At 38.9% G+C, this 23,974-nt stretch overlaps 1 protein-coding gene across 6 annotated transcripts in view; it reads left to right on the forward strand.

Moving 5' to 3' along the window:
* The window catches only part of RGS22 (regulator of G protein signaling 22), a 64,085-nt gene extending 42,715 nt beyond the window's left edge, over nucleotides 1-21,370 (forward strand). For 3 of the 6 annotated variants that reach the window (XM_032708063.1, XM_032708092.1, XM_032708109.1), the window contains 10 exons: nucleotides 141-295; nucleotides 3,289-3,451; nucleotides 4,067-4,225; nucleotides 5,991-6,053; nucleotides 8,068-8,229; nucleotides 11,155-11,334; nucleotides 12,798-12,938; nucleotides 16,413-16,652; nucleotides 18,295-18,397; nucleotides 18,959-19,507. In XM_032708063.1, coding sequence (XP_032563954.1) covers nucleotides 141-295; nucleotides 3,289-3,451; nucleotides 4,067-4,225; nucleotides 5,991-6,053; nucleotides 8,068-8,229; nucleotides 11,155-11,334; nucleotides 12,798-12,938; nucleotides 16,413-16,652; nucleotides 18,295-18,397; nucleotides 18,959-19,086 — 1,494 coding nt within the window. In that variant the 3' untranslated portion in view covers nucleotides 19,087-19,507. Of the gene's footprint in view, nucleotides 1-140; nucleotides 296-3,288; nucleotides 3,452-4,066; nucleotides 4,226-5,990; nucleotides 6,054-8,067; nucleotides 8,230-11,154; nucleotides 11,335-12,797; nucleotides 12,939-16,412; nucleotides 16,653-18,294; nucleotides 18,398-18,958; nucleotides 19,508-21,189 lie in introns of those variants that run through there. The other 3 variants (XM_032708083.1, XM_032708100.1, XM_032708073.1) reach the window with 3 other exon arrangements.
* Nucleotides 21,371-23,974: the final 2,604 nt, after the last annotated feature.

Genomic DNA, 23,974 nt, shown 5'->3' on the forward strand with positions numbered 1-23,974 from the left:
AGCTGGAGCCTTAATTTATTTCCTCAGCAACCAAAAAGCTGTTTTACAGAGACAGGTTATCTAATGCAAGGATTATTAGACTGAGCAAAACATAGAGATGAAAAAAGCAGTTATGCAAGCAGAAAAATTTCTTCCCTCAGAGTACTGTTGCTGACACTGGTCTGCCATCCTTCCCGGATGATCAATACTTGTGTCAAATTCCCAAAGGATTGGCAGGTCCTAATCTGTCTGACCTGATCCACGACAAAGAGAAGTTAAAACAGTTCTGGGCTTTTCTTAATGAGCATTCTGCTGGGTATGTTCCTTCATTTTATTATTATTATTATTATTATTATTATTATTATTATTATTTTACCATTTCTAAGTTCAGAAGAAATCTTTGCGGGGGATCTTGGCTATCTAAATGTTCACAGATTTTAGTGTTTTTTAAAAATGCATTTGCATATTTAGGAATACACATGCACATTGTTCAGACAACTGAATTCTCTTAACATTTTGGGGTAAAAATTATCTTGTCATAGCATGTTTGTATTACACTTTTGCTTTCTGTTTCTGCTTTGATTAGTGGCAAACCCCTGAGCAGAGCAATTAGCCTTTAATAAGTAAAAATTTATAGTTTTTAGTGCAGATTCAATTTATTACATTTTTAAAATTAAAGCTGGGTATTATAGAAATGTACAAATAGTAGAAGACAGACACATTATTCTCACAGCGCAAGAGCAACCACAGTTTTGTGTTTGCTGAACAGATTTAAGTACCAGCCTGTAGCAGATACAGTTTGGGCAGGTTTTTTGAAAAAGTGAACCCATTTGTTTTTGTTTTTTTTTTTCTTTTTTTGTCCTTAAATTATCATTTCCTTCCTTTAACCCAAGTTCCCATGAGCTGATGCTTTGCATATTGCCTAGTGCTTCTAGTCAAGCACTGCTATAATTTTAGATTGGATATTGGTCAGCTTTTTCGAAAGTGTCCAGAGATGGGCATCTGGCACAGAAGTCCCCTGGCCAAGACTCAATGTCATCACTTCTGCTTATCATCAGAAGGTTCCCTTTGTAGTCAGAGAGAAATACACACTTCTGGACACATTTCTTCTAATTCTGAAGGTAACATCTAAAACCAGTTTGGATGGATCATTCCTAAGATGGCTATTTCTTCTCACTGACTACAAAAGGACTGCAGGTAATCGATATTCTCATGCTGTGGGTGCCTGCAGTCAAGTCACTTCTGAGTTAGTTGTCTAGAGCAGTCGTCTCAAAACTTTTTTGATCATGCAACTCATCAGTAAAAAATTTTTGAGCATGGGCCCTCAATATATGTACATTTAATTTTTTTATACATTATACGCATGTGCTACTGAAGTTATAATCTTTTCTTCCTGCCCCTTAACAAATGACCTTGAACACCTCCTGGCTGCACACACCCCACTGTGGAAACCACTGGTCTTGAGATACTCTCTAACATGGGAAATGGTAGGAATCACTAGATAACAGGTCACTGGCTAGGATGAGGTCCTGGACAGGGACACTGAATTGCCTCTGGGATTTCCTGCCTCTCTGTTAATCACAGACAAGTCCCTTCTTAAGTGGTAGAGCCAGGCAGAGAAATATTTAATTTATGGAGAAATTTTCTTTTGTAAAAATTCATAATGAAGAAAAACATTTGAAAAAGTCTCACAAAAGTGTTTTAGAGCTGGGTCCAGATGTAGTAACTCTATAGTCCAGCAAGCATACCATAGTAAAGATGCTTAATGGTACTATAAGCTGAAGGGATCCTAGAACTAATGCAGTCTGGAAATTTTCAGAAAAAAACAACAAATGTGCCATTTACCTTTTCATCAAAATTTATGGTTCTGATTTTTCCAACTATAAGTGATCCAAGTTTCAGGAAGGACAGGCTTCTAAGTAGCTGTGCACAAATTCTGGTAAGAAACTAAAAGAAGTTTCATTAATTAATATTTAATTAAATATATAGAATATATTCACACAATTGCAGGACAGTTTGTGTTACTTTGAGTTAGTGGGTTACCATTTGTTAGTCTCGCCAGACTAATTGATTATGCCTGTGCTCCTGATCTGTTGAAAAAGTGCAGTAAGCCAGGATAAGCCACCACTGTATATGGTTTAATTAACACACTTTAAAATTATATATTGTACTTTTAAAATAAGATGCACATATTTGATCAATTGTCATAGGTAGATGCCAAGGAGTTACTCCATAAACCACAGTAACTTGGAGCACTTGCATTTGAGTGAACTTATTCATGTTGTGATGAACTAGCAAATGAAGGAATTTCAATAGAACTTAGGGCTGTAAGGATCTCAAAAGATTTCTGAAAGGAGAACATCTGTTCTTAAATCAGTCAAATGCTTTTGAAAGTTTTACTCATAGATTAATACTTTGAAAAAACCAGTTATTAGCTGAATGGAAAAGTGACACAGATTTACCTGAATTTAATGTTTCATATTTCCTGTTTCTGATACAGTGAATGTCCTAATTAAAATGCTCACAGAACTTCAGCTAATAAGATACCATCAGAAAACAGTTATATAAATGAAACTGAAATTGTAGGTATGTCAATTATTCTGTCCTCTGATTTAAAGAACAAAACCATTCTATGAAAACAAACTTATAGTGTACACTCAAATGTTATGAGAATTGCAGATAGAGATTGTCACTGACTGTGAATAATTAAATAAGTAGTAGAATCAGTAATTTATGAAAAAGTATCCCACAAAGAGCTCTAGAAACAAATTTTATCATAAATTGGTTTTGTCTGCTTGACTGCAGACTGACTTAAACTCTAGCATTTCACACAGGGTAGGAAGGGGGTGATTTTTGGGGCTGATGTTCCCAGGTGTCATCCATGCTCCTTTCTCAGGCAATATGACAAGGGGGCAGAACAGGAGGTGTCAACTTGTCTTTCAGTGGCTCACAGCCTCAGTAGTGATTCAAATTCTCATCTGTTTAATTTTTCGTTCTCACTGTGAGCTCTACACTATGGCTCTGGTTCACAGTTCCTGCTGGATATTGAGGAGGGTACTCCTTTTGGGGTAACCCAAAAGTGACCCTAAATGAGATCCCCAAGATGTGTGTTTGATCTGCCTGTTCAGCAAGTGCCATGGTCTCACCAGATGGTACTTAGCAAAGAAAAAAATGACATAAAATTTCAGCCCAATCTGACCTGGTATTTAGGTCTTGATTACTTTGGTGGCTTGTGGTTAAACAAATAACTCCCTAGAATGTTGATGATATGTACTCAATACTGAAATAACATTCTGTTTAAATTTGTAGCATGGATCTCATGTGTTGGCTTGATATTGAAGAGTTCAGAAAGATGCTCCACAAGGATAAAGAAAGAAGTGAAGAAAAGTCTAAGGACATTGAAAGCAAGTACTTTAATGATGAGTACTTCTTTGGACCCAACAGCCCAGCTACCAGAGAGCAACAAGAGAAGGTACCAGTTACAAAACCATTTATAAAGAACAATCACACTGAATGTCTCTGAGATAAAAGTCCACAAGTGGGTTTAATTCAGCTTTTCCCCAAGCTATATCCTCAAATCTTACATATATTTTTGGCCAGAGGTCTAGTTCTGTTCTGGTTCTGGGGGTCCCTTCCTTTCTGTTCGAGTTCTTCCTCCCTGCTCCTTATAGAACATCTCTCTTAAACCCTGATCTGAGGCCACAGCCAGAGCATGCACAACACAGCTCAGAAAAAGTGTAAAAATGGCTTTCAGGCACAGTGACTTGTTCCAGCTTTCTATTTAGTATGTCAGTAAAGCCACAGACAGTAAGTCTGAGCTGTGATACTCTGATATATCCTGATACTTAGGCAATTTACTTGGTCAAGCTGGGGTATTATTTCCCAGAGTCTGTGTCTTATTATAGGTAGGGACAAATGTAATCTGTTCCCTTTTATGAAAAGTACATGTGAGCCTTGGGTAAGCATGCATTAAATGCTTTGCTTACAATTAAGCTCATGCTTTGCTAAATCAAGGATGTAGAGAGATAAAGGACTTTTGGTATACACAAAAGTTTATGTCATGTGTTATTGTGTTTGGATTGCTTAGCTAATGCATTCAGGTGGAGGAAGGAGACAAATCCTTCATGATCAACTTTCGGCAGCAGTTCTGCTAGAAGTTCAGCAGTGCGTCCAGAAGAGATTAGAAAAACAATGGCTGCCATTGTTCCTGGCAGATGAACACCGTGGGGTGGAGGGACAAGCAAAGGTAATTTTTTAACAACAGCAACACATCCAGACATTGTTTTGTGTTTGGCTCATAATTTACCATTGGGATACAAAGGTTCAGAGGAAAAGCAGCCCAGAACTCTCTTTCAGTTTACACTGAAAGAGGTGCTGTAGCATGTACAGGTTGAAACATTCAGCCTGATAATTGTGAAGGCAGTTGCTCTGAAGGCTTAGTTTAGCTGACAGTATTATTGTTAGATCCTAAATCTGAAGGAGCAGGTATTAGTTCTGCTGCCAGGCAGGCTGCCAGGAGAGTCAACTAATCTTTGCTGTAGTGCTACACTCTCCATATGCCATTTTGCCCTAGCCATACAGTTGTGCGCTGAAGAAATGCTGCTTTGTGTAAAGGATTTGCCCAAGGGCACCAGAACACAAGCAAATGAGTGGGCTTCCTGTGCTGTAATTCTTTCTCTCTCTTATGCTGTCTGCATTCTCCCATCTGGAGCTGCAATGCCTGTAGAAATTACTTCAGGACTTGTGAAATTCTGCTTAGTGGGGAGGTTAACTGCTATAAGCCTTGTTCCAATTGGTTACTTCAGAAAGTTGCCAGAAAACTGGGAGTGAGGAGCCTTTCACTCCTGCTAGCTCATTAGAAAGTCTGAAAATCTGCCTTTCATGAATGCCTCTGTGGCTGTGATCTGTGTAAGGAGATCATCCTGCTGCTGACAGATGCAAAGAGACTTAGTTTTTTGTACTTCCACAACAGCTCTGACATGCAAATGTCATGGCAGAAGGCAACTTCACAGTTCCACCAAGCAGACACATATGCAACTGCATTGATTAATAAAATTTACTTTCTGTCATCTCTATAACATCAAGAAGGTTTCAGAGGTGCTATGAACTGGATCCTTTCCATTGGTTCAGAAGACTAAGGAATGTGAAAAGTATAGGTTCTGATAAGACAAATAGTAATTTTAATAATGATTATGCAATTAAATTAAAATTTTCTCTGCCCTTTTTAGCTGAACTCTGCCTCCTTTACAAGTCCTGGTACAAGTCTATGCAATAAGGCTAAGCTGCTTCCAGGTCTGGAAGCTAACTCAGGCCTCCTTGCACCTGCTGCATGTGCTGGCAGGCAGATTAGCCCAAGTAGCTTAGAAAATGTTGTATTCAACTCAAATAAACAGTTTACAGGAAATACATACTTCTAATGAGCTTTTAGTCTTTTCCTAACTCCATTTATGTTTTACTGCTCTTTTCTCTTTCTTATTGCAAATTCAGAGGATGAAAAGGTCCTTTGAAGAAAGTATTTTAGAAGAAATGAAACCAGATGACATTCTCTACTTGGCTTCATATTTCACAGTGACCAAATACTGTGGGCATGCTATGTAGTCCTTATTCAGAAAACCTGCCCTTGATTTGAGGTGTATTTTTGCTACAAAGAAGTTGCAGGATCAAGTCTGTATTTCTGATACAGCTGTCCAAAGGAACTAAAAACATTTCATACTGGGGAAAAAAAAAACCCACCAAAATTTGTTACTAACATAAGTGGTCCCTCATGGGTAAAGTAAACCAGTGGAAGTGCATAATTTGACTGCTATTGTTTCTTGTCTTCTCTAACTTCCCAGTCTCATTTATAGCTGAAGAAGGGCTGGCATTCAGTGTGGGTCCACAACTAGTTTCAGACATAAAATCCAAACAAAGACATATAAATTTTTCTACCACTGTGGTCTCTATCATTAGAGGGCTGAACAAGAAACAAGAAGAGTTTAAAAATACAATTATAATCTACTTTTCAACTGTAGATAATGGACATAACCGAAGATCTTTTACGCAAAGACCAGCAGAAGACAACCAGGATATGGAAGGCAAGTGAAATGTACCATATCTCTTGTGTCTGCAGTTTCACTGTCTTTTTCATTTGGACCTTGCACATTCTTCATAATTTCTCTGTTGACAGTGTGAGGCCCAAATGTAATGCTGTCAAAAGCAGACATGATTGTATTGGCTGAAGTGGACTGATTACTCATATTACTCCTGAATTTAGCTCCCTGCTGATGTTCATGGTAAATTTCACTCCCTTCCTGGCTGAGAGGTCATACTTGATAAAAACATGTCTCTTGTCTTGGGCTTTGGAGCACTCTTAACCCTCCTCAAACTGATATTGTACCTTTAGTTCACATTTATCTGTATTTTGCATGCAGTGGACTTATTGGGACAAGCTGTTCATTCCAGCATCTGGTAGTTTATTTATTATTGCAAGTGGATTACGTGCAGACACAAAAGGGAATGTGAAGTATGCAGTGGAGTGGGCAGGTTTAATCATATCTCACAGTATCTGTTTCATTTAGAATTGTATTTTAATCTCATAGCACTGAGATAATATCAAATTTAAACTTCTTAAATCTTTGTAATAATACATTTCATCAGATGTTTGCCAGTTTTTTCCTCTTGAAGAGCAGTGAACTTTTTGTGATTGCCAACATACAAGTTGTGTACATTTGTTCAGTTGAACTTTTATTGTCTGTTGAAATCAAACTGGAGACCCGGTCACCAATTATCCATGCAAACCATCAGCACAAAAGGGATCCAAAGTGCATATGGGTTCTGTTAACTGAGTTTTCCCTTTGTCTGTTTGTCAGGAAGGTGGTTATTTTCCATGTTCTGCTTCAAGGTTGTTGACCCATAAAATAAGCAGTTTGTATATTGGTATAGGGATGGGAGCAATGTTTTGTTCTTCCTTTCATGAATATGACCCAGAAATAATTTTTCCCAAAAGTTGCCTAACTCCTGGTCACAGGGGATAGAACGTAGTAGGAGAATCAGACAAGGGCTGAGAAGATCCCACCCTACTGCCTAAGTTGATCTGACTTTATTTTAACCAAGGACCCTTTGGACAGCCACCACCCTCCCTCTCACAAGGGTAGGCTCTCACCCCAGCAGGCTCTGCAGCAGGACACTAAGCATAACCCCTGTTTAAGAGCAGCTGCAGAAACTCTTTCAGCTTAGGATCAGGTTAGATTTCCAGGACCATTGGCAATAATTAAAAATGTTTTTGTCCCATGCTGACCATTGAAGAGTACTCCATCCCTCCAGGACTTCAAGAGGTTTAAACCACTGTTAAAAGATGGTTTTCATTCATCCATCTGATAATAAAAGGGGGTTGTTTGGCTTGATCCTCAGCAACAGTACAAGAACTGTTTGTTCAGGAAGACAGGCCAGCATGAACTTCATTTCAAACAAACTGTCTCTGCATAAGCCATCCTTCTTTCTCCACCCTTTCCTGGCTGCCTACTGTTTTGTGCTTGGCAGCGTGAGGATTTCCAAAATGTCTTGATGACTCTAAATTCTATTTTACTATTGGTAGCTTTATTCCACAGAGAGCAAACTCTCTGGCTTCTGCTGGTGATCATGGCAACACATTTCAAAGCTCATTTTGTTGGTGAGATCCCTGTCAGAAGCATTTTACAACTTTAAGCTATGTGGTTTGTCTGTTCCTTTTTCTTTGTTGTTTGTTTGCACAAAACTCAAACTGTTCTCTAGAAAAGTAGCCTCTTGCCATAATCAATAACAATAGCTGTTTCCATATTTTATAGTATGTAGTCATATGGTCTAAATCATTGTCAGTCATTTCCTCTCCCATCATGTCTTCCAAAAAATGTTCCCTAAACCAAACTGAAAAAAAAAAAAAAAAAGAAAAAAGAAGGAAAGAAAGAAATGAAACCTTGCCACATTTTATTGTATCCATGTCATAAAGTCATAAACTACTGAAAGTTAGGGTCAGTGGAAAGATAAGAATCAGACAGTTTACGCTAACTAATGGCTTTGTTATTGCTTTTTGAAACAAAGTTTATTTGGTGCATTTATTTCTTTTTTTGACAGCATATGGACAATAAGTGTGTTTCTTCATCTAGTGAAATAATTGCTTTCCGCAAAGCACTGTTGGATCCGGTGACAGCAAATCTGTTTCAACGCTTTGTGTCACTGCAAGGAGACCTGCTGGGGAATGGAGTGCTCTTTTGGCAAGAAGTGCAAAAGTATAAGGTATGGTGGTAGAATGGAGCCGGGGGAATAGCATTCAGTTTGTAAGCAAATGCATCCATTCCTGCATATTAGGAGAATTTTAACAAGAATGTCTATAGGCATTCATTCTGTTGTTCATAGTAAAACCTCTTTCACAGTTTAAACCAGGATTTTTTTTGAAGAAAACCCTCACTTCTTAAGGGTAGCTATGTTTGACTCAAATGTATAATCCCTGTATTTCATTGTGCTTCTTCAAACTGTAACATTCTTCTGAGTCCCTAAAGGGACACTACCAGCTAGCTAATGCCCAGAGTTTGGTATACATCTGTTGAGCAATAGAAAATATGCAAGTGTTAAAATGTTCATTCTGTCTTTATAGCTGCATACAGTTAAATAATGGGATTATTGCTAAATTTGGTGATTCCTCAAAAATCAGAGATAACATTTAAATTCAATCAAATCTATAGATGTAAAGATACTATCTAAACAAAAAGCCTACATATGCAATGCAGACCCCAAGTCCCTTGCCCTTTGTAGTGTCACATTTGACTTCAGCTGAGGATGGGAACCAAAGTCAAATGTGATGGGGAAGGTCAGCAGGGATTATCTCTCTCCCAAATACATGCACTTTCGTGAAATTGCTGTTGTTTGGGTTGAAAAACAGTGGGAAACCTCTGGAGTGAGCCTTTAAATCACACTGCAGCTTCCTAGTAGCACCCTGGATTGAATTCAGGGACACCACACATCTTTCACTTTTTCCTCTTTCCTTTTGCCTCTGGGATATTCCTGATGCAAAAGTGCTACCAGAGTGCAGAACCTTTCCTGGGCTCCTGAGCACAGCTTGTGTGCACATGGCAGGCAGGGAGCAAGAGGTTAGCTAACATGCTCAGAAGTTAGGAGGTAAACACAGCTGATGCTGCAGTGGTACTTAGAGATCTTTTGCAGGCATTTGGGTGTATTTTCACTGTTTAATTTTAAGAATTTGAATTTTGGAGTCTGCTTTAGAAATTGAAGCTCCTCTGTTTCCAGGGTTCAATCTCTCTTCCTCACAAAGGCTCTGATCCCCAAGTAAGGAATCACTAGCTGAAATGCTCTCTGGGGGCGCTGCTTTCTTTCTCTTGGTTATAAAGTGACTACCTTACATTAAAAACCTGATATGAAGGCACCTGTTATTCCCTGACATAAATCCTTTCTAAAATATTTGAACTTTTTTCAGATTTGTGACTCTTTTTTGCTACATTATGGAGGACACGAAAACTTTCTGCAAATTAATGTGCAGTGTCGTTTAGACTCTTTTCCCTGTAGATCTGCTCTCTGAAGAAAGCCTTCATTGTTTTTTGTCCCAACCCCTCTCCTGCATTTATGTTAATTTTATTTGTCTTCTTATCAAGAAAAAGTACAATCTGACCGTATTTCTCCGTGCATGTGATTTGTCATGGTTGGCAGTTGATGCTCTTTATAGAAGCAAAGAGCTGGAGTAGTAGGAGTGTTGTGGGTCAGGCTGAACTGGAGGAATATTGCCAAAGGCGTGGGCAGCACTTTGCACAGTGCTTACTTGTATTGTCTGAGCCCTATCGTGCCATCAGTTTAGACAGAATTCCCTTTAGGAGTCAATGCTCCCCGTAACCCATCAGGCTGGCGGCACATCTTGGGGCAATCCAAACCCAAGATTTCTTTTTAAACAAATATGAAGAAACATAAATCTGTGGATCACTTCCATCTGTTCCTCTATGCTCAGTCTCATCTCTCTTCATATCATATGGCTTGTTTGTCTTCCCTCTTACTACAGCTCTCTGCCTTCTCTTCTATGCTAGATGAACAAAGGAATCCATAGTATATACTTAGGATATATTGAATATGTTTTTGTATTGCCTTACTTAGCTGTTATCATTCTTTTTTTCCTTTTCAAAACTGAAAAGTATTCATAATAAAACAAACCAGCTCTTTCACATACCACATTTCTGGTTAAAAGCCCTGTTTTTAATTTCTTTGCAAAGTAAATATCTAGACTCCTATACCAAAACTAAATGCAGATTCTTCATTTAGAGGGCTCTCTTCCTGAACATTCTCTAGAGCACTCATTGTGACTCTATTAGATATAAGTGATAGTCTCCTAGTATTATAGAAATTTCTTGATGTTTATGGATTGAGGGAAAGCTCATGTTTCAAAGTGTTTGGAGGAAGTTCTTTGAATTATTTTTCCTTCATGTCAAAATCCAATGGTAGCATTGTCAGGGCATCAAAACACAGTAAGAACAGGTGTTCCATCAGAACAATAGGATTACATTAAGAAAAGTAGAAAACTGCCAGTATTCCTTTGTGATCTCACTCCTATAAGTTCAGATCTGTTTTCTATTCTGTTCTGCAAACAATTATTTCCAAACCCAGGGTTTTGGGAAACTAGAAAATTCTAATGAATGGTGAAACTAGAAGATTTCAATAAATGGAAGATTTTACTGTTAGCTAGAACTGTCCCCCTTGTACCAACATTCCTTGTACCCTCGAAATATTTCCCCTCTTTTGCTGGAGCATTTAGAGCATTTCTTTGTATTTTGGTTACCACGGCTAAGCTAGTCATAGCAGGCTTATTGTGAAAACTAGTGCATTTCACACCTGTAGGTGTGTTTCTCTTTTCAGAAATGCCTCCTATTTGCCAGTAATGCACTTAAAAACTATCCTGTTCCATCTGACCATGCAGGCAGAGATTATTACTTAAAAGCCATGATTGCTATACATCTGCATTTGCAAATTAGAACTCCCCCTCAAGTCTTAACTATGGCTTTGACCGTTAACATTTGCTATAAGAATTTTGTCCTACAAACTGAAGGAATCTATTGTATAATTTTTTTTTATATTTTTGACTATTATTCTTTGATCACTGGGCCTCTCTAAAGGGTCTTGTGTCTCTCTCTCCATTGACTGAAAATGCTATTTTTCATCTTTCAGGACTTGTGCCATTCTCATTGTGCTGATGCCATAGTCCAGAAAAAGATCACAGCTATTATCAACTGCTTTATTAATTCTGCCATACCCCCAGCTTTGCAGATTGACATCCCACCTGAACAAGCAAAGAAGATTTTGGAGCGCAGGAAAGAACTAGGACCTTACATTTTCAGAGAGGCACAGGTAAGAAGCTGGGCAAATCTCTGTAATAGGTCTGGCCAGAGCCTGCATGCCTGATTTTAGGAACAGTCTTTGTTGCTTATGTGACAATTAGGATTCAGATATATACTGCTCAATAAAAATGATCTCTGACAGCTAGCTGATACTGGAAAGGTGTTATCTAGGTCTGTGTTAGGAATTCTGGCAGTAGAAATTAAACCTGTCTGTGTTCTTCATTGCTTGTTCTTTACCACTTGGTTAATGTGAGAGAAGTAATTTGTAGTTAGAAAGTTTGTAGTTTTCATGGTTTATGAAAAATGCAGATGTGAGTAGAGCACAGAGACAGCTTAACTTGCTGAATGTCTTTCCCTTCTTTATTACAAAAAGTGTGTTTTAAATGGCTGTAGACAATTTTCTCTCTCATCTTTGTACTGTTCAGATTGAATAGCAATTAGTGAACTTTTACTTCAGACTTACTCTTTTCTTGTCCCTTGATACTGCCTTGTCTGTCTTATCTTCTAAGCCCAAGAAAGCTAGTTTTTCTTCTTTTCTGTAAAATTGACACCAACACCTTTAAACATCAACTGTGAGCCCATAAAGTGTTTGGATGACAAAAGATGAATGTTTTGTCAGAGAAGAGGGTTCACATAGGTTCTGAGGGAAACAGAAGTTTCATTTCAGCCTGTGTAAAACCCCAGTGAACTCCAGAAATGTGGCACAAAACCAAAGGAAGAACTTGGCCAAAAAGCTGTGACTGGAACCTGACAGTGACTCACTTGTCACTTTCAAGTCCATTGAGCCAGAAGCAGTGAGGTGCTGAGCATGCTCGGCAATTTGGAAGCCAAGTTTCTCAATGAGAATTAAACATCTAAATTAATTGAAAAATGTGAGCCTTGGTACGTGCAGCAACAGATTTTACTGAGCCCCTCTGTTTGCTTTTCTAAAATTGTTTTCCTTATTCTAGTTCAAAAACGACCCTATGAGAGATTATATCATTTAAAAATTATCCAAGATTTGCTCATAGATCTGTAATGTGGTTTAAGAGTCTTTCCAGAGGCAAAAAAGTATTTCCTTTCTCTTAAGAAGGGAAAAAAAAAAGCCCTCTCCCTAATGAACTGAATATTTGAAATATTTGAGCAGAACAGTGGTGCAAAAGCAATTCTACTGGTGTATATTTTATCAAGAATACTTGTAAAAAATGATGGATGTTCTCATTAATGCAAACAATTGTTTAGGGAAATATAAAAAAAAAGAAAGTGCCTTTTAACTGTGTTTTAGGAAGATTTCTCACCAGTAATAAACACACTGATGAAAAGCATGTGCCGAGCAAATCTGGGCTGAAATGTCAGGACAGAGTACGTGGGAGGAACAAGGCTGTGTGTTCAAAAAGAAATAGTTATTTCATTCGCATGGTAAACTACATTTTATTTTACAGTAAATTGTTTTCTTAATACGGTCAAGATTGACTTTCTTTTCTTCTTGTGCAGATGAGTGTTTTTGCTCTTCTGTTTAAATTTTGGCCAGAATTTTGTAAGTTGCAAAGCAATGTGGATAGTGAAAAAATTCTACGTGCCTTGGAGAAAGAAAAGGAAAAAAAGATGCGAAAGAAGGAAAGGATAACAGCAAAGGTAAGGCTCACAAGGTTTCAGGTGACATCTGACAAACTGCATAAAAACTTCATGAGCAAACGTACATGAATTAAAATATCCCTTTCTCAGCCTATTCCAAAGCTACCAAATATTTTTTGTTAGATTTCAAACTTCACATGTGACCCAGTCCTAGGATGATTAATTCCCAATCCTGCCGATGCATATACTTAGGTTTAACTTGAAGCAGATGAGTCAATGGAATACTCCTTTCATTAAGAAGAGGGAAAAATGTATTTTAGTCATCTTTTATGCCAAGAGAAGAGCAAAAAAGAAGGCTGAATTAAAAAAAAATAAATCTGTGTACAGCGGGTAACTGCAGACCTGTTTGCACTTTCATGATGTATTGTCCTCTATTAGAATTTATAGTTCTGGATTACTATTGAAAGCAAACCAAACCAAACCCAAAATTAATTTCATATCTATTTTTCAGAAGGACCATTTGAAAGTCTGCACATTATTTTAAAAAATATTTATGCACTGATTACTTTGCATAGGTTTTGCCTTTTCTTGAATATTTCTCATATTTGACAGTGAAATTGTTAGACTGCTCACAGTGAGTTTCCAGACAGTTTCAGCACATTAACAGAACTGTGACCTCTACAGTGGAATGCTTGTTTGTAAAATTGTTTTTCTTGGACTTTTTTATTAAAATGTAATGTATTTCTTTTTCTATTGATTATAGGCTTTGAAACAGTTTATTTTTTATGAAATACAATTGTTTGTCCAGCTTTTGGAGGAGAACATTCTTTTAAGGGCAGAGAAATTAATGGACTTGCAAACTATCATAAGTAGCATTAAAAGAGCTTTACATATGTTAAATACCATATACGCGTGTGTTGTGATGTTACTTCTGATGAGAACCACATGAGTACCTGGACAGATAAAGACATACGCCCATAAGAACATGTATACATTGTTATCCTCCTTTAGGCACATGAAAGCCTAAACATTACTCAAGGCCACACACCAATGTCAAGGGAAGCCTAAAATCTAAGAGCTCGTGTTCCTTTCTCCAAAGCATATTGTCTCCATACAGATATGTCTGGCAAGGCCATTGGCAATACTTATACTGCAAGAATGCAATATTTCAAAGTAATGCACTTTTGCGTTTTCACAGACTTATTTTTCCCATCTGTTTGTGGCCTGTCTATAAGTTTTCTGATTAAGATCAAGGAAGTAAAGAGAAAATCTTGGCCAGGAGGGCAAAAGCCTAGCTTTTATGGAGAACAAATGGGAAAGGTGAACTACCCTTCTAGGCTGGGAAACAGAGTAAGAAATTTTAGAAAGTGACAGGCAGAGAATGCAGTTCAGTAAACAGTTTGCAGACTACTCTTCTCATGAAAAAAATGATCAGTAAACTGGTTACCTTTTAAAATTTTTTGAATGAATAGGTAGAACAGATAAATTTTTGAAATGTTTTTGAAACCCTTTCCCCTTTCTGCTATTGTTTAAAGAAATTGCCATTTCCTGTTCTCTTGTCTGAGATTTCTGTCCTCTCAATGACAATGTAACTATTCAAATAATTCAGTATCCCTAAAGGATACTGATAAGGTTCATCTAACATAAGCAATAGCAGTTTCACCAGCAACTTGTGGAAGGTGATGATGTCTTGGCATTGAAAATAAGGTCTATGCTCTTCTGCCCCACCAGGCTCACGCTGAATGAGAGGAAAGCTCTGGCAAGGGTTAGAAACAACTTTTCGTATATATATTTCCCCTCCACTCCACAAATCAGTTGCTATTTTGGGTTTATGTCAAAATGAACAATCATAGTCCTGGGGGAGGAATTTGCTTTCTTTTTCCTCACAAATGTGTCCCTGGGGTGCTCAGTCTACTTGGGCTCACCTCAGTTTTAGAGCTGAACAGATAAGCTGGACTTTTATGTAGTATAATGGAAAAAATGGTCAGAAAAGGAGCTTTTCAGTGAACAATTATGCGTAACGTGGTATTATTTGACTATCTCAATATTTTTTCTGTGTGCCTATTTGTTATTTAGGGGGCAAATTCTATTGAAGGCTTCCTGGCAATGGACTTGTTCCTTTGTTAACTGCTAGAGGCACATGCCACACACTTTAAAATATATATTCGTCACTTTTTGCAGACTGCCTTGATGCCAGTGCTAGTAATTTGTTATATACAGAATTGCATTTTACCTCCAAAGTAGATTTTGGATTTCTTTGCTTTCAAGTGCACAAAGCAGTTTTACCTTACACTATAAATCTGTATTTAGTCTTTCCATACCCTTAGCAAAGAAAGCCATAAACATTATTTTCCTTTTCCATGTTTCTGTCGTCTCTCTTTATGCTTCTTAGCAATAAGCTTATTTGTTAGTTAGTGGTGTAATGTCATGGGATATGACATTGCCATAACATTGCCTAATTTATTATGAGAAGACATTATTAAAGATCTCACTTAATTCACCATTTTCATTGAGAAAGCCAACAAACATAAACTGTAGTGCATTAGTGTACATGCTACCTCTGTATTTGCTTTGGCATCCCTGTTTCATCAACTGAATGTGCCACAGAATTACTGAGCCTGTTCCTGGAGAGAAGGTGAACATCACACTGCCTGGCCAGTTCTGTACCCAAAAGTCACTCTTAGAGCTGATGGGTTCATAGGACAATGGGGATGATGAGGAAGGAAAAGGCACTTTATGAGCAAGGAAACAGGATAGTTTGATCCTTTTCCAGATCTTTCAGGGACTTGCTAAGTGACTCTGGGAACAATTTGACCTCTTCCCCCCCCCCTTACTTTCTCATTTAACATGGGAGGCTTATATTACTCAGCTCTTGGAGGTGTTATGGAGTTAACTGTGTGAGGTCAAATATGATCATTGATTAACATTTATAAAGAATTTTTGGATCATCAGACAGAATGTGCAAAGGTGCAGCCTTCATAAAACACAAAAGCAACATGAAAATGATGAATAGTTAATCACCAGAGCATTTTACGAAGTGCAACGATGCCTTGTTCTTCATTGTAAATGTTTCAAATCAGATTGCCTGTTTTCCTAACTTGTATACTGTAGTTCATTTGCAGCTACTGGACCAAGCTGGAATTAATCACCACAAATCCTACATTCTGCATTTATACATGAGGCCAAATTAGAGGCTCACAATGTCCTCTCTGTCCTTAAAATATGTTCTGTTGCAGATCTGCCCTGTCACTTAGCCATATTTTTGAGCAGGTATTGAATCTGAAAGGAAGATGGTCTGCAGGACTGTAGAGGCCAGGAATCATTGACTAGAACAAAGAAATGCTTTTAAAAAGCATTATCTTCTGCTATTTTTTAATATGCCCAACGTGATGTATTATGAAACTGAGCATTACAAAACATTACTGAAGGTGAACCTACCTCATTTCCAATGACAGTTTTTGGTTCCTCAGGCCTTGCTTTTAACTTCAGCACTGTAATTATTGTTCACATCTAATTATGAGTTTTTATTATTAGCAGGGTAAAGAAGCGGAGAGAAAACTCATCAAGTTGACTCAACTGTCAAAGAGGGCCTTGACTCAACTGCAAAAGAGTGCCTTGACTCAGCTGCAAAAGAGTGACTTGAGTCAGCTGCCAAGGAGTGCCTTGACTCAAATGCCAAAGAGTTCCTTGACTCAACTGCCAAAGGGTGCTTTGGTAGATACGACTGACATGAAGAGAGGATCAGCACCATCTTTAGATGGATTTGGATGGGAGGTGAATAATACACATTTCTACCGATATCATTCAAGAGAGATAAAATGACCTTGGGAGAACAAGAAGGGGAGTTAGGTTTTGAATACTGTTGTCACATAGTTCTTCAAAAACTGTTCATTCTTCCACAATTAGCTTCGCTGTTGTAAGTTTACCTACCTGACAGATGATTTTTTTTCCTTCTTTCTTGATTTTTTTTAAGATTTAGGTACTGAGTACTATTAATGGCTGACAGCATGTTAAGCTCTTACGGTGTATAGATTAAAAAAGAATCTGTTTATAAAGATAAATTGAAGAAAAGATAGTTCAGTTCTGGAATAAGCTTTTCATTACTTGTGAAATTCCTGTCCTGAAAGAATTCAGTTAGGGCTAGAGTTCTGTTCTGTTCATATGTCAAAAACTGAAGCAGAACTCCTTCAGGAAATCTAGGTATTTGAAAATCTGACAGCAAATACTACTTTAGGACTTCTTCCATAACAACTCTCACAATGGATCTAACCTATAGTGAGAAGTTAACAGACATTCGATTGGAGAAATGGGAAGAACAGACATGCTACCTGGGGCATACGAAGGGATCATTCATGGCTGAGTTGGCACTGCCATAATATAATGGGGAATCTGTGCAACCACATAATCCCAGCTATGCCATGTGATGCAGGAGTAAATCCCACTTTAGCCACTGCTTCTCATGGCATTACGTTAGTGATGAGCAGAATATAGAAATGGGCAGTCTGAAATACCCCCAAAATCTGAAGCAAATTGCATAGTTAAGCTTACACCCCTGTCCCTTAAATGGACCTTTTTACTTTTGCTCATACCTATTCTTTTATTTTTTTTTGTTTTTAAATTGAGTTGAGTGAGCCAGTATATTCATGGCATACACTTAAGCCCTCAAGAAGAGGCAAGTAACTACAGAACAAGCAATAATCTTTTAAAGGGCAGTTTGTTTTTTCTTCTCCAAGCCCCTTTCTGCTATAGGAAGATGCTAGAAGTTCTACTGAGTTGTGATATGACAAATTGGCCCCAAACTTCTCATGCTGTAAGGAAAAAAATTGGGCCGAATAAAAATGCAGTTCCCAGCTGTTTTGGGAGAGTGACTTAATATTTACATGTAACCTGAACTGTGGCTGTTGCAATGCAAAGAGCAATATTTGATCCTTAGAAAAAGAAAGGATGATGTCTCCAGTTGATTAGCCTCTAGTGGTAGTAGCATTCTGCTAGAGAAGGCAGGCAGAACTGTGAGGCTTCAATGATTTAAGAAAGGACATGCTCAAAGGATGTGACAGGGAGATAAAATCAAGTCCTCAATAGCACAAACGACAAATATTTTGGGAGGGGAAAGATCTGCTGTATTTAGGTTTAGAAGATGAAAGGAGAGCAAATAAGACAGACCAGGGATGGAGAATAAATGTAAACATTGCATCTGTCAAACTTGCTTAAATCATAGTGTTTTGAGATTTGCTTATTTGCAGCAATACTGTTTTTCATATGATTCCAATATTGTAATGAAAAGAATCTTCTTAATAATTGTGGTTATCCAATAACAGGGTTTTAACATAAACAAATTTTTTATCTCACTGTTGATATGGGCCAGGAACTACAGTGACTTGTTCTGAAGGCTGATGGTGTTTAATGGTTCTTGCAGGCTTCCTGGTCCTATTCCAAGTACATAGAAGCCTTGGAGCAGGAGAGAATACTCATTAAAAGGGAAGAAGATCTGGACGAAGCCTCATCATCATTCCTTTCAGGTTATTAACCTGTAGTTTATTAGGACAAGCTTATAGCTTAGGTGAAATTCTCTCAGTATAAGGACTTTGCTTACTCTTCTTTTGAGTTTCGTACGTAAACCTCTGCCTCTCTTTTGCTGTCCACAGGGGAGTTGCTCTCTGCACCATACTTGTGAGTGATAAGTTTTCTAAGAAAGGGACTGTAAAAGTTGCAAGGTATCAGCATTGCCTTTACTGCAGAGGTCCTACTGAAGAGGGGGATTCAGCCATCCTTCATTTTGCAGGGTGACGTGGCAATCACACACACATTTCACCTCCCTGGCTTTTTGTGCTTCATCAACTTACATACAAGCAGATACTGAAACTTCTTTCTACCAGTTTGTCAATGTGTTTTTAGGGGATGTGAGAGGCATTGCTTCATCCTGGTTTCTGCCATGAACATCCTCTTAGGTCTTCCCCAAGGATTTTATGACCTGTTTGCTTATTAAATTCCTGCATTTATCAGTAGGGCTAGCAATAGCACTATGTAATATTAAACTCCTTCGGTTTCACATAATTTTAATTATTTTTTTCCATGTGCAGATTCCTTGTCTGTGTCCTCCCTGAAGCCTGAAAGTTCTATGAAAGCCACCATTTCTACAAAGCGTAAACTCTCAAATGTTCCCAAGACACAGGAAGTGAGCACCAGACTGCCAACAAGTGTACTTTGAAATGTGGATTCTTAAAAGCTAATTTTCCTGCTGTCAGTGCTGATGCTCATTAGTAGCAAGTTATTTCACCCCAAGTCATGTTTAAGTGAAGCTCTACAGCCTCAATGTGAAGACAAGATTATTTTTCATTTCAGCCATGGTTAGCAGACCTGACGTTGACCTGATGGAATTTTTTTGCAAAATGGTAGTATCTAAAATGAGGCTATCTAAGCTTTCCAGTTCAGGTGTTTTAACTAGGAGCATGAGATGACTAGAGAAATCTCAGACCCCATGGAGTTACTGGCAAGAATCTGACACAGAACTAGCAATAGATCATCTCTACCAAAGCCAATTAAATATTAGAATAAGAGAAAGAAGTAGGACAGCAAAGAGATCTGATAAAGACAGAAAAACATATTTTGCTTCAAAGCTTGAATTCCTAGAAGGAATAATATCCCGGAGGTTTTGTTTTGTTTTTTAAGCCTATGCTGAAATTATGTGGACTTAAGAAAATTAATAGAACTTGGACTATTGCTTCCCTTCCTTCTCTGCTCCTCCTTTCTCTTCTAATTATGTACTAAGCACTGCTATTTTAGGCAAATTGGTGTCCTGCCTTCACTAGTCCTCCTGAATTTCCAAATGTCTGAACCTAATCTTCCTGCGGCAGCATTTTCTGTATGTGACTTCAGAGAAAACTGCAGCATTCCTTGGTCTTCCCTCACATTCTCTTTCTGCCCTCTTATCATGTCCTCTAGTTGCAGTTAAAGTAATCCAGCTTCACAGGTGTAATTATATTTTGTATATCTCTGCCTTCTGTACCACTGTTCTGCCCCCCGTGTCATTGTGGGGAGTCCTGGCACAGGGGCTTTGCTCCTGCTCTGTGGATGAGAAACCTCCAGGTGGGCCCTGTGACCACAGGGCCCACAAGGCAGCTTCAGTCCTTGCTGCAGAGCAGCCCAGATATCCTGTTGTTCCAGACCTGAGAGCTGCATTCTTGCCAGGCATCAGGCTGTCTAATGAAATGAGAAATTCAAGGTCCTGAGTGATTTGAGAGGTCTCCCCCACCAGCTTCAGTTGCATCCCATTCTCTAATGCCGCTGGAAATTTGCCTGCCCTGCTCAGTCCCTCATAATAGCTCAGGTGTTCCTACTGCCTTTGAGTGGTTTCCTCTTCTTCCATCATGACTCTTTGGGCATTTGCCTCAGCTGTTGCTCTTGACGGGCAGTTTGTTACAGAGAAGGTCTGTTACAACAGACCTTGTCTGTTGGGGATAAATGGCAAAGTGCTGGCAGGAGGAGGGCTGTGAGCAGAGGCCAGGGCTGCTGTGTATCAGGCACAGCCAGTTCCAACTGGCCCCAGTGGACTTATCATAGAATATGGCTGCTCCCCTCAGCCAAGATGGTGGCAGCTTGGGGAAATACATTTTAGAAAGAGCAAAGAAATCCAGAGAGGGGAGGATGGAATAAAAAGAGTGATAAACAACAGAGGGAATACCAAGGCCAGAGGAGGAGGTGGAAGAGGAGAAGGTTGGGGAGGAGGTTGAGGAGGAGAAGGTACTCTGTGTTGGAGCAGATATTCCCTCAGTCTGTGGAGGACCCATGCTGCAGCAGAGAAAAAGAGTGAGAAGGAAGAAGGAGCTTCACAGTGTCTCACCAAAGGGACTGAGGGCAACCTGTGGTGATAGCAAGGAGGGGAGGAGAAGTGCTTGGAGTGAGCTTGAACCTGGGAAAGGTGGAGAAAAAGTGTTTTCTCTAAGTGTGTAAATGCTAGTTTCTTCTTTCCCCTCCACCTGAATCAGAAATGATTTATTCTAATTGTCAATACATTAATTTCCCCAGTTTAAGGTTTTGGTTTGCCTGTAACAGTAATTGGTAATCTATCTTCCTGTCTTCATCTTGACCCAAAACCTTTCTCTTTTCTATTTTTCCTGTTTTTCCCCTTTGTCCGGTTGTGTGGTGGTGGAGGGTGGAAATGAGTGAATGAGCAGCTGGGTAGGAGACTGGCTGCTGGTGAGGGCACGTCCCACCACACCTTGTCTCTCTCTTTTTGATGCATTTATTGAAGAACTGTTCTGATTATTTCAACTGGCTACAACACAGCAATGACATTCTGTTACCTTTTCAGGCACTTTAAATCTCTCTGAGGAAGGGAATGCAGAGACATTCAATGGAGGTGGCCAGGAGACATAAATATAACGTTCATGCAAGGTTTGTTCTTACATTTCCAGAGCAAAGATGATGACTTGGAATATTATTAAGAACCATGGGATAATTATCAAGAGTAGAAAATAAACATCTTCCAATGTGTTCCATACCAACCTGACTGCGATACTGACACCTTGAGGCTCAGAGTAAGATTCCACTGACGTATGCAAGGCACACACTACTAGGTAGTCTCAGTCTTAAAGACCCTATAATCAAACCCAGATCTTCAGTACTTGATCTAATGAATAAGTAAAACACTGCATTGAACTGACAACCCTGAAGCAGTGTGTCTTGGCACACTACGCTCTCACTGTGCAATTCATGCAACTTCTGTTCAGCAAGGATAACTCCTGAGGTCTGTGAGTTATTATACAGTCAAACACTGTTGTGGTTTGCTCCCAGTTCAGTCCGATTCCTGGTCCAAAGTACACCTTCTGCCTCATTTCTGAGTTTTGATCCACAAGAAAGGCTTAAAATCTATCAGGACACAGATGGGATTGAGAACTTTTCTAAAATGTCATTCTACCCAAGGCATTACTCACCAGACGGTTGCAGGAGCTCATAGCTCTTGTGTAGCTCTCTCTGTTTTTAAAAAGTTTTAAAAAGACTTGGGGCACAGTTGATGTTGGGACTGAGGACAACGGATTAACTGGGGATTAATTAAAAGAGGGCAGGGGCAGAATTAACTGCTAGGCAAGGGGCAGGATGATGATAGACCTCTCCACATTTTTCATACCACTTTAAGCACCAGTCGCCAGCCACAAAGTTGTTGGCTCCACTTTTTTCTGCATATAAAAGAAAGGCAGGTTGCTGAGTTGCTGAGGACTAGCCCTGAGTTAGGGATGGGACTGTGTTCTGCTGCTTGTTCCAACCTCTTGGACAAGAAGAACAAGCCATGCAGCCCTGTCTCCTTTGTCAGAAGTAAAGGTTCTTCACTTGGAGCTCTTAGATCATGCTGCTAAGGACCGTTCAAGAGTGCTTTCCCCCTCAATGAGGAGTGGCAACTAACATCAACTGTCTTTTGCTGTTGTCACAATGACCAAAATTTGTAAGGGATTTCCGTTGGGTGTTGCTTCAGACAGGCTGGCAGGGAAGGAAGACACTTTATTTTATGGACATAGCTGCCCTGCTCATATATTCTCACAGAAGGAGCAAGGGAGATCACTGGTTCAGTTCCTGCTTCCCCACTGTTCAGAGTTTGCTTCATGCATGCCATGTTTGGGTTGTTTGCTCATCTGACATTACCTGAGGAAGATACCCTGGTTGGAAGCCACAAGAGAGTAAAACATTAAACACTTGTCTCTGTTTTTTATGTTTTCCCAAATTTCACAAATGCAGCAAACTTTAATGCTCAGTACATCTGAGGAGGGTGGAACACAGCATCTTGTAATGAGCACAGCACATGTGGTACTGTGTGGCCTACCACTCATTAATGTGAAAGGCAAAGAAGATTCATGAAATGCCATAAATGCACTGATGTATGTCAGTCTAAAAAGCATGTGGAAGGCAACTTTCTATTGCTGTGGTCAGTACAGTACACGCAACCAAAAGCTGAAATGTGGCAGGCAGTTTCTGTTTTGCTGTATTCTTGCCTTTAAGGCATTTTGAGGCAGTTAAATAATGTGTAGATATTACTTATCTGATGCTGGTAGTTCCGATTGAATAACACTTCGATTACTTAAAATGCTTTAGTGTCATTCAAAATACACAACCCAATCATACTCATTCAGCCTTGCTTTTGTGGTTTACTCCCAAATAATGCAACATATGAGGACTATTTTGGAATTTTTTTAAGCCATCTTTTAGATTTGTAAGTACTTATATTATGTACTGTGTACTTCACTTTTCTCCCATCAGATATGGCATATTTATTAAAACATTTAATAATCTTTGAGAGTGCAGTTCTGAAGTTGCTCATTCAAATACTTTTGATATCAACACAAACTGTGATTATGCACTTCCAAAGGGGCTTTATACATTTTGTTTTGACATCTCTCCTGCTACTGCATGACACAAAATGTTAGACTGTGAGACAAATTCCTGAAAATACCTAGTGCTGCATTATGTTATTAAGATGCACACTTACAACAGTTTGCAAGAATGGTAGTGGTCGTTACCAGGCCATTTAAAAAGGGCAAAATGCTTTTTCATTTTTATCTGTACTGCCATTGTGTCTGTACTCCTCATGATCCCTTTTGATTGGCTGTTTCTTAAGTACTATTAACGGGGAATGGTCTTAGATGATGAGCTGTGGGTTCATTTGTCTCCTTCAAGGTGTGGAAATCTAGTTTTTAATCATCAGACATTGAGATCAGCAATGGAGAGAGTGGTACTGTGCAGATACAGTAGTAGACCTGATTCAGCAGACCCAATTTCTGTTACTGATTCTCTTATTATACAGTAACTGGTGGCCAAGGCCAGACTGGTTTGGGCCACACCTTTTACATCTTTTACACAAGAAGAATCATTGTGACTCACTTGCAAATATGTTTGACTTCAAAAAAAAAGAGAAACGTGCATTAATGATTTACAGATAAAAGCATCAATGAACTGAGTATTTGCGTAGATTTGGGACCCTCAGTTTCCTGCTGTTGAGAGCACTGAAAAATGGCAGGTGTCATTGCTCCTTCGGTGCCTTATCCAGTGTTATGGGGGACATTTTCTATCACTTGCATGCTTGTGAAATGGCCCACCTCAGTCCCACC

Source organism: Chiroxiphia lanceolata, chromosome 1 (assembly GCF_009829145.1).
Source record: "Chiroxiphia lanceolata isolate bChiLan1 chromosome 1, bChiLan1.pri, whole genome shotgun sequence".
Classification (NCBI taxonomy): domain Eukaryota; kingdom Metazoa; phylum Chordata; class Aves; order Passeriformes; family Pipridae; genus Chiroxiphia; species Chiroxiphia lanceolata.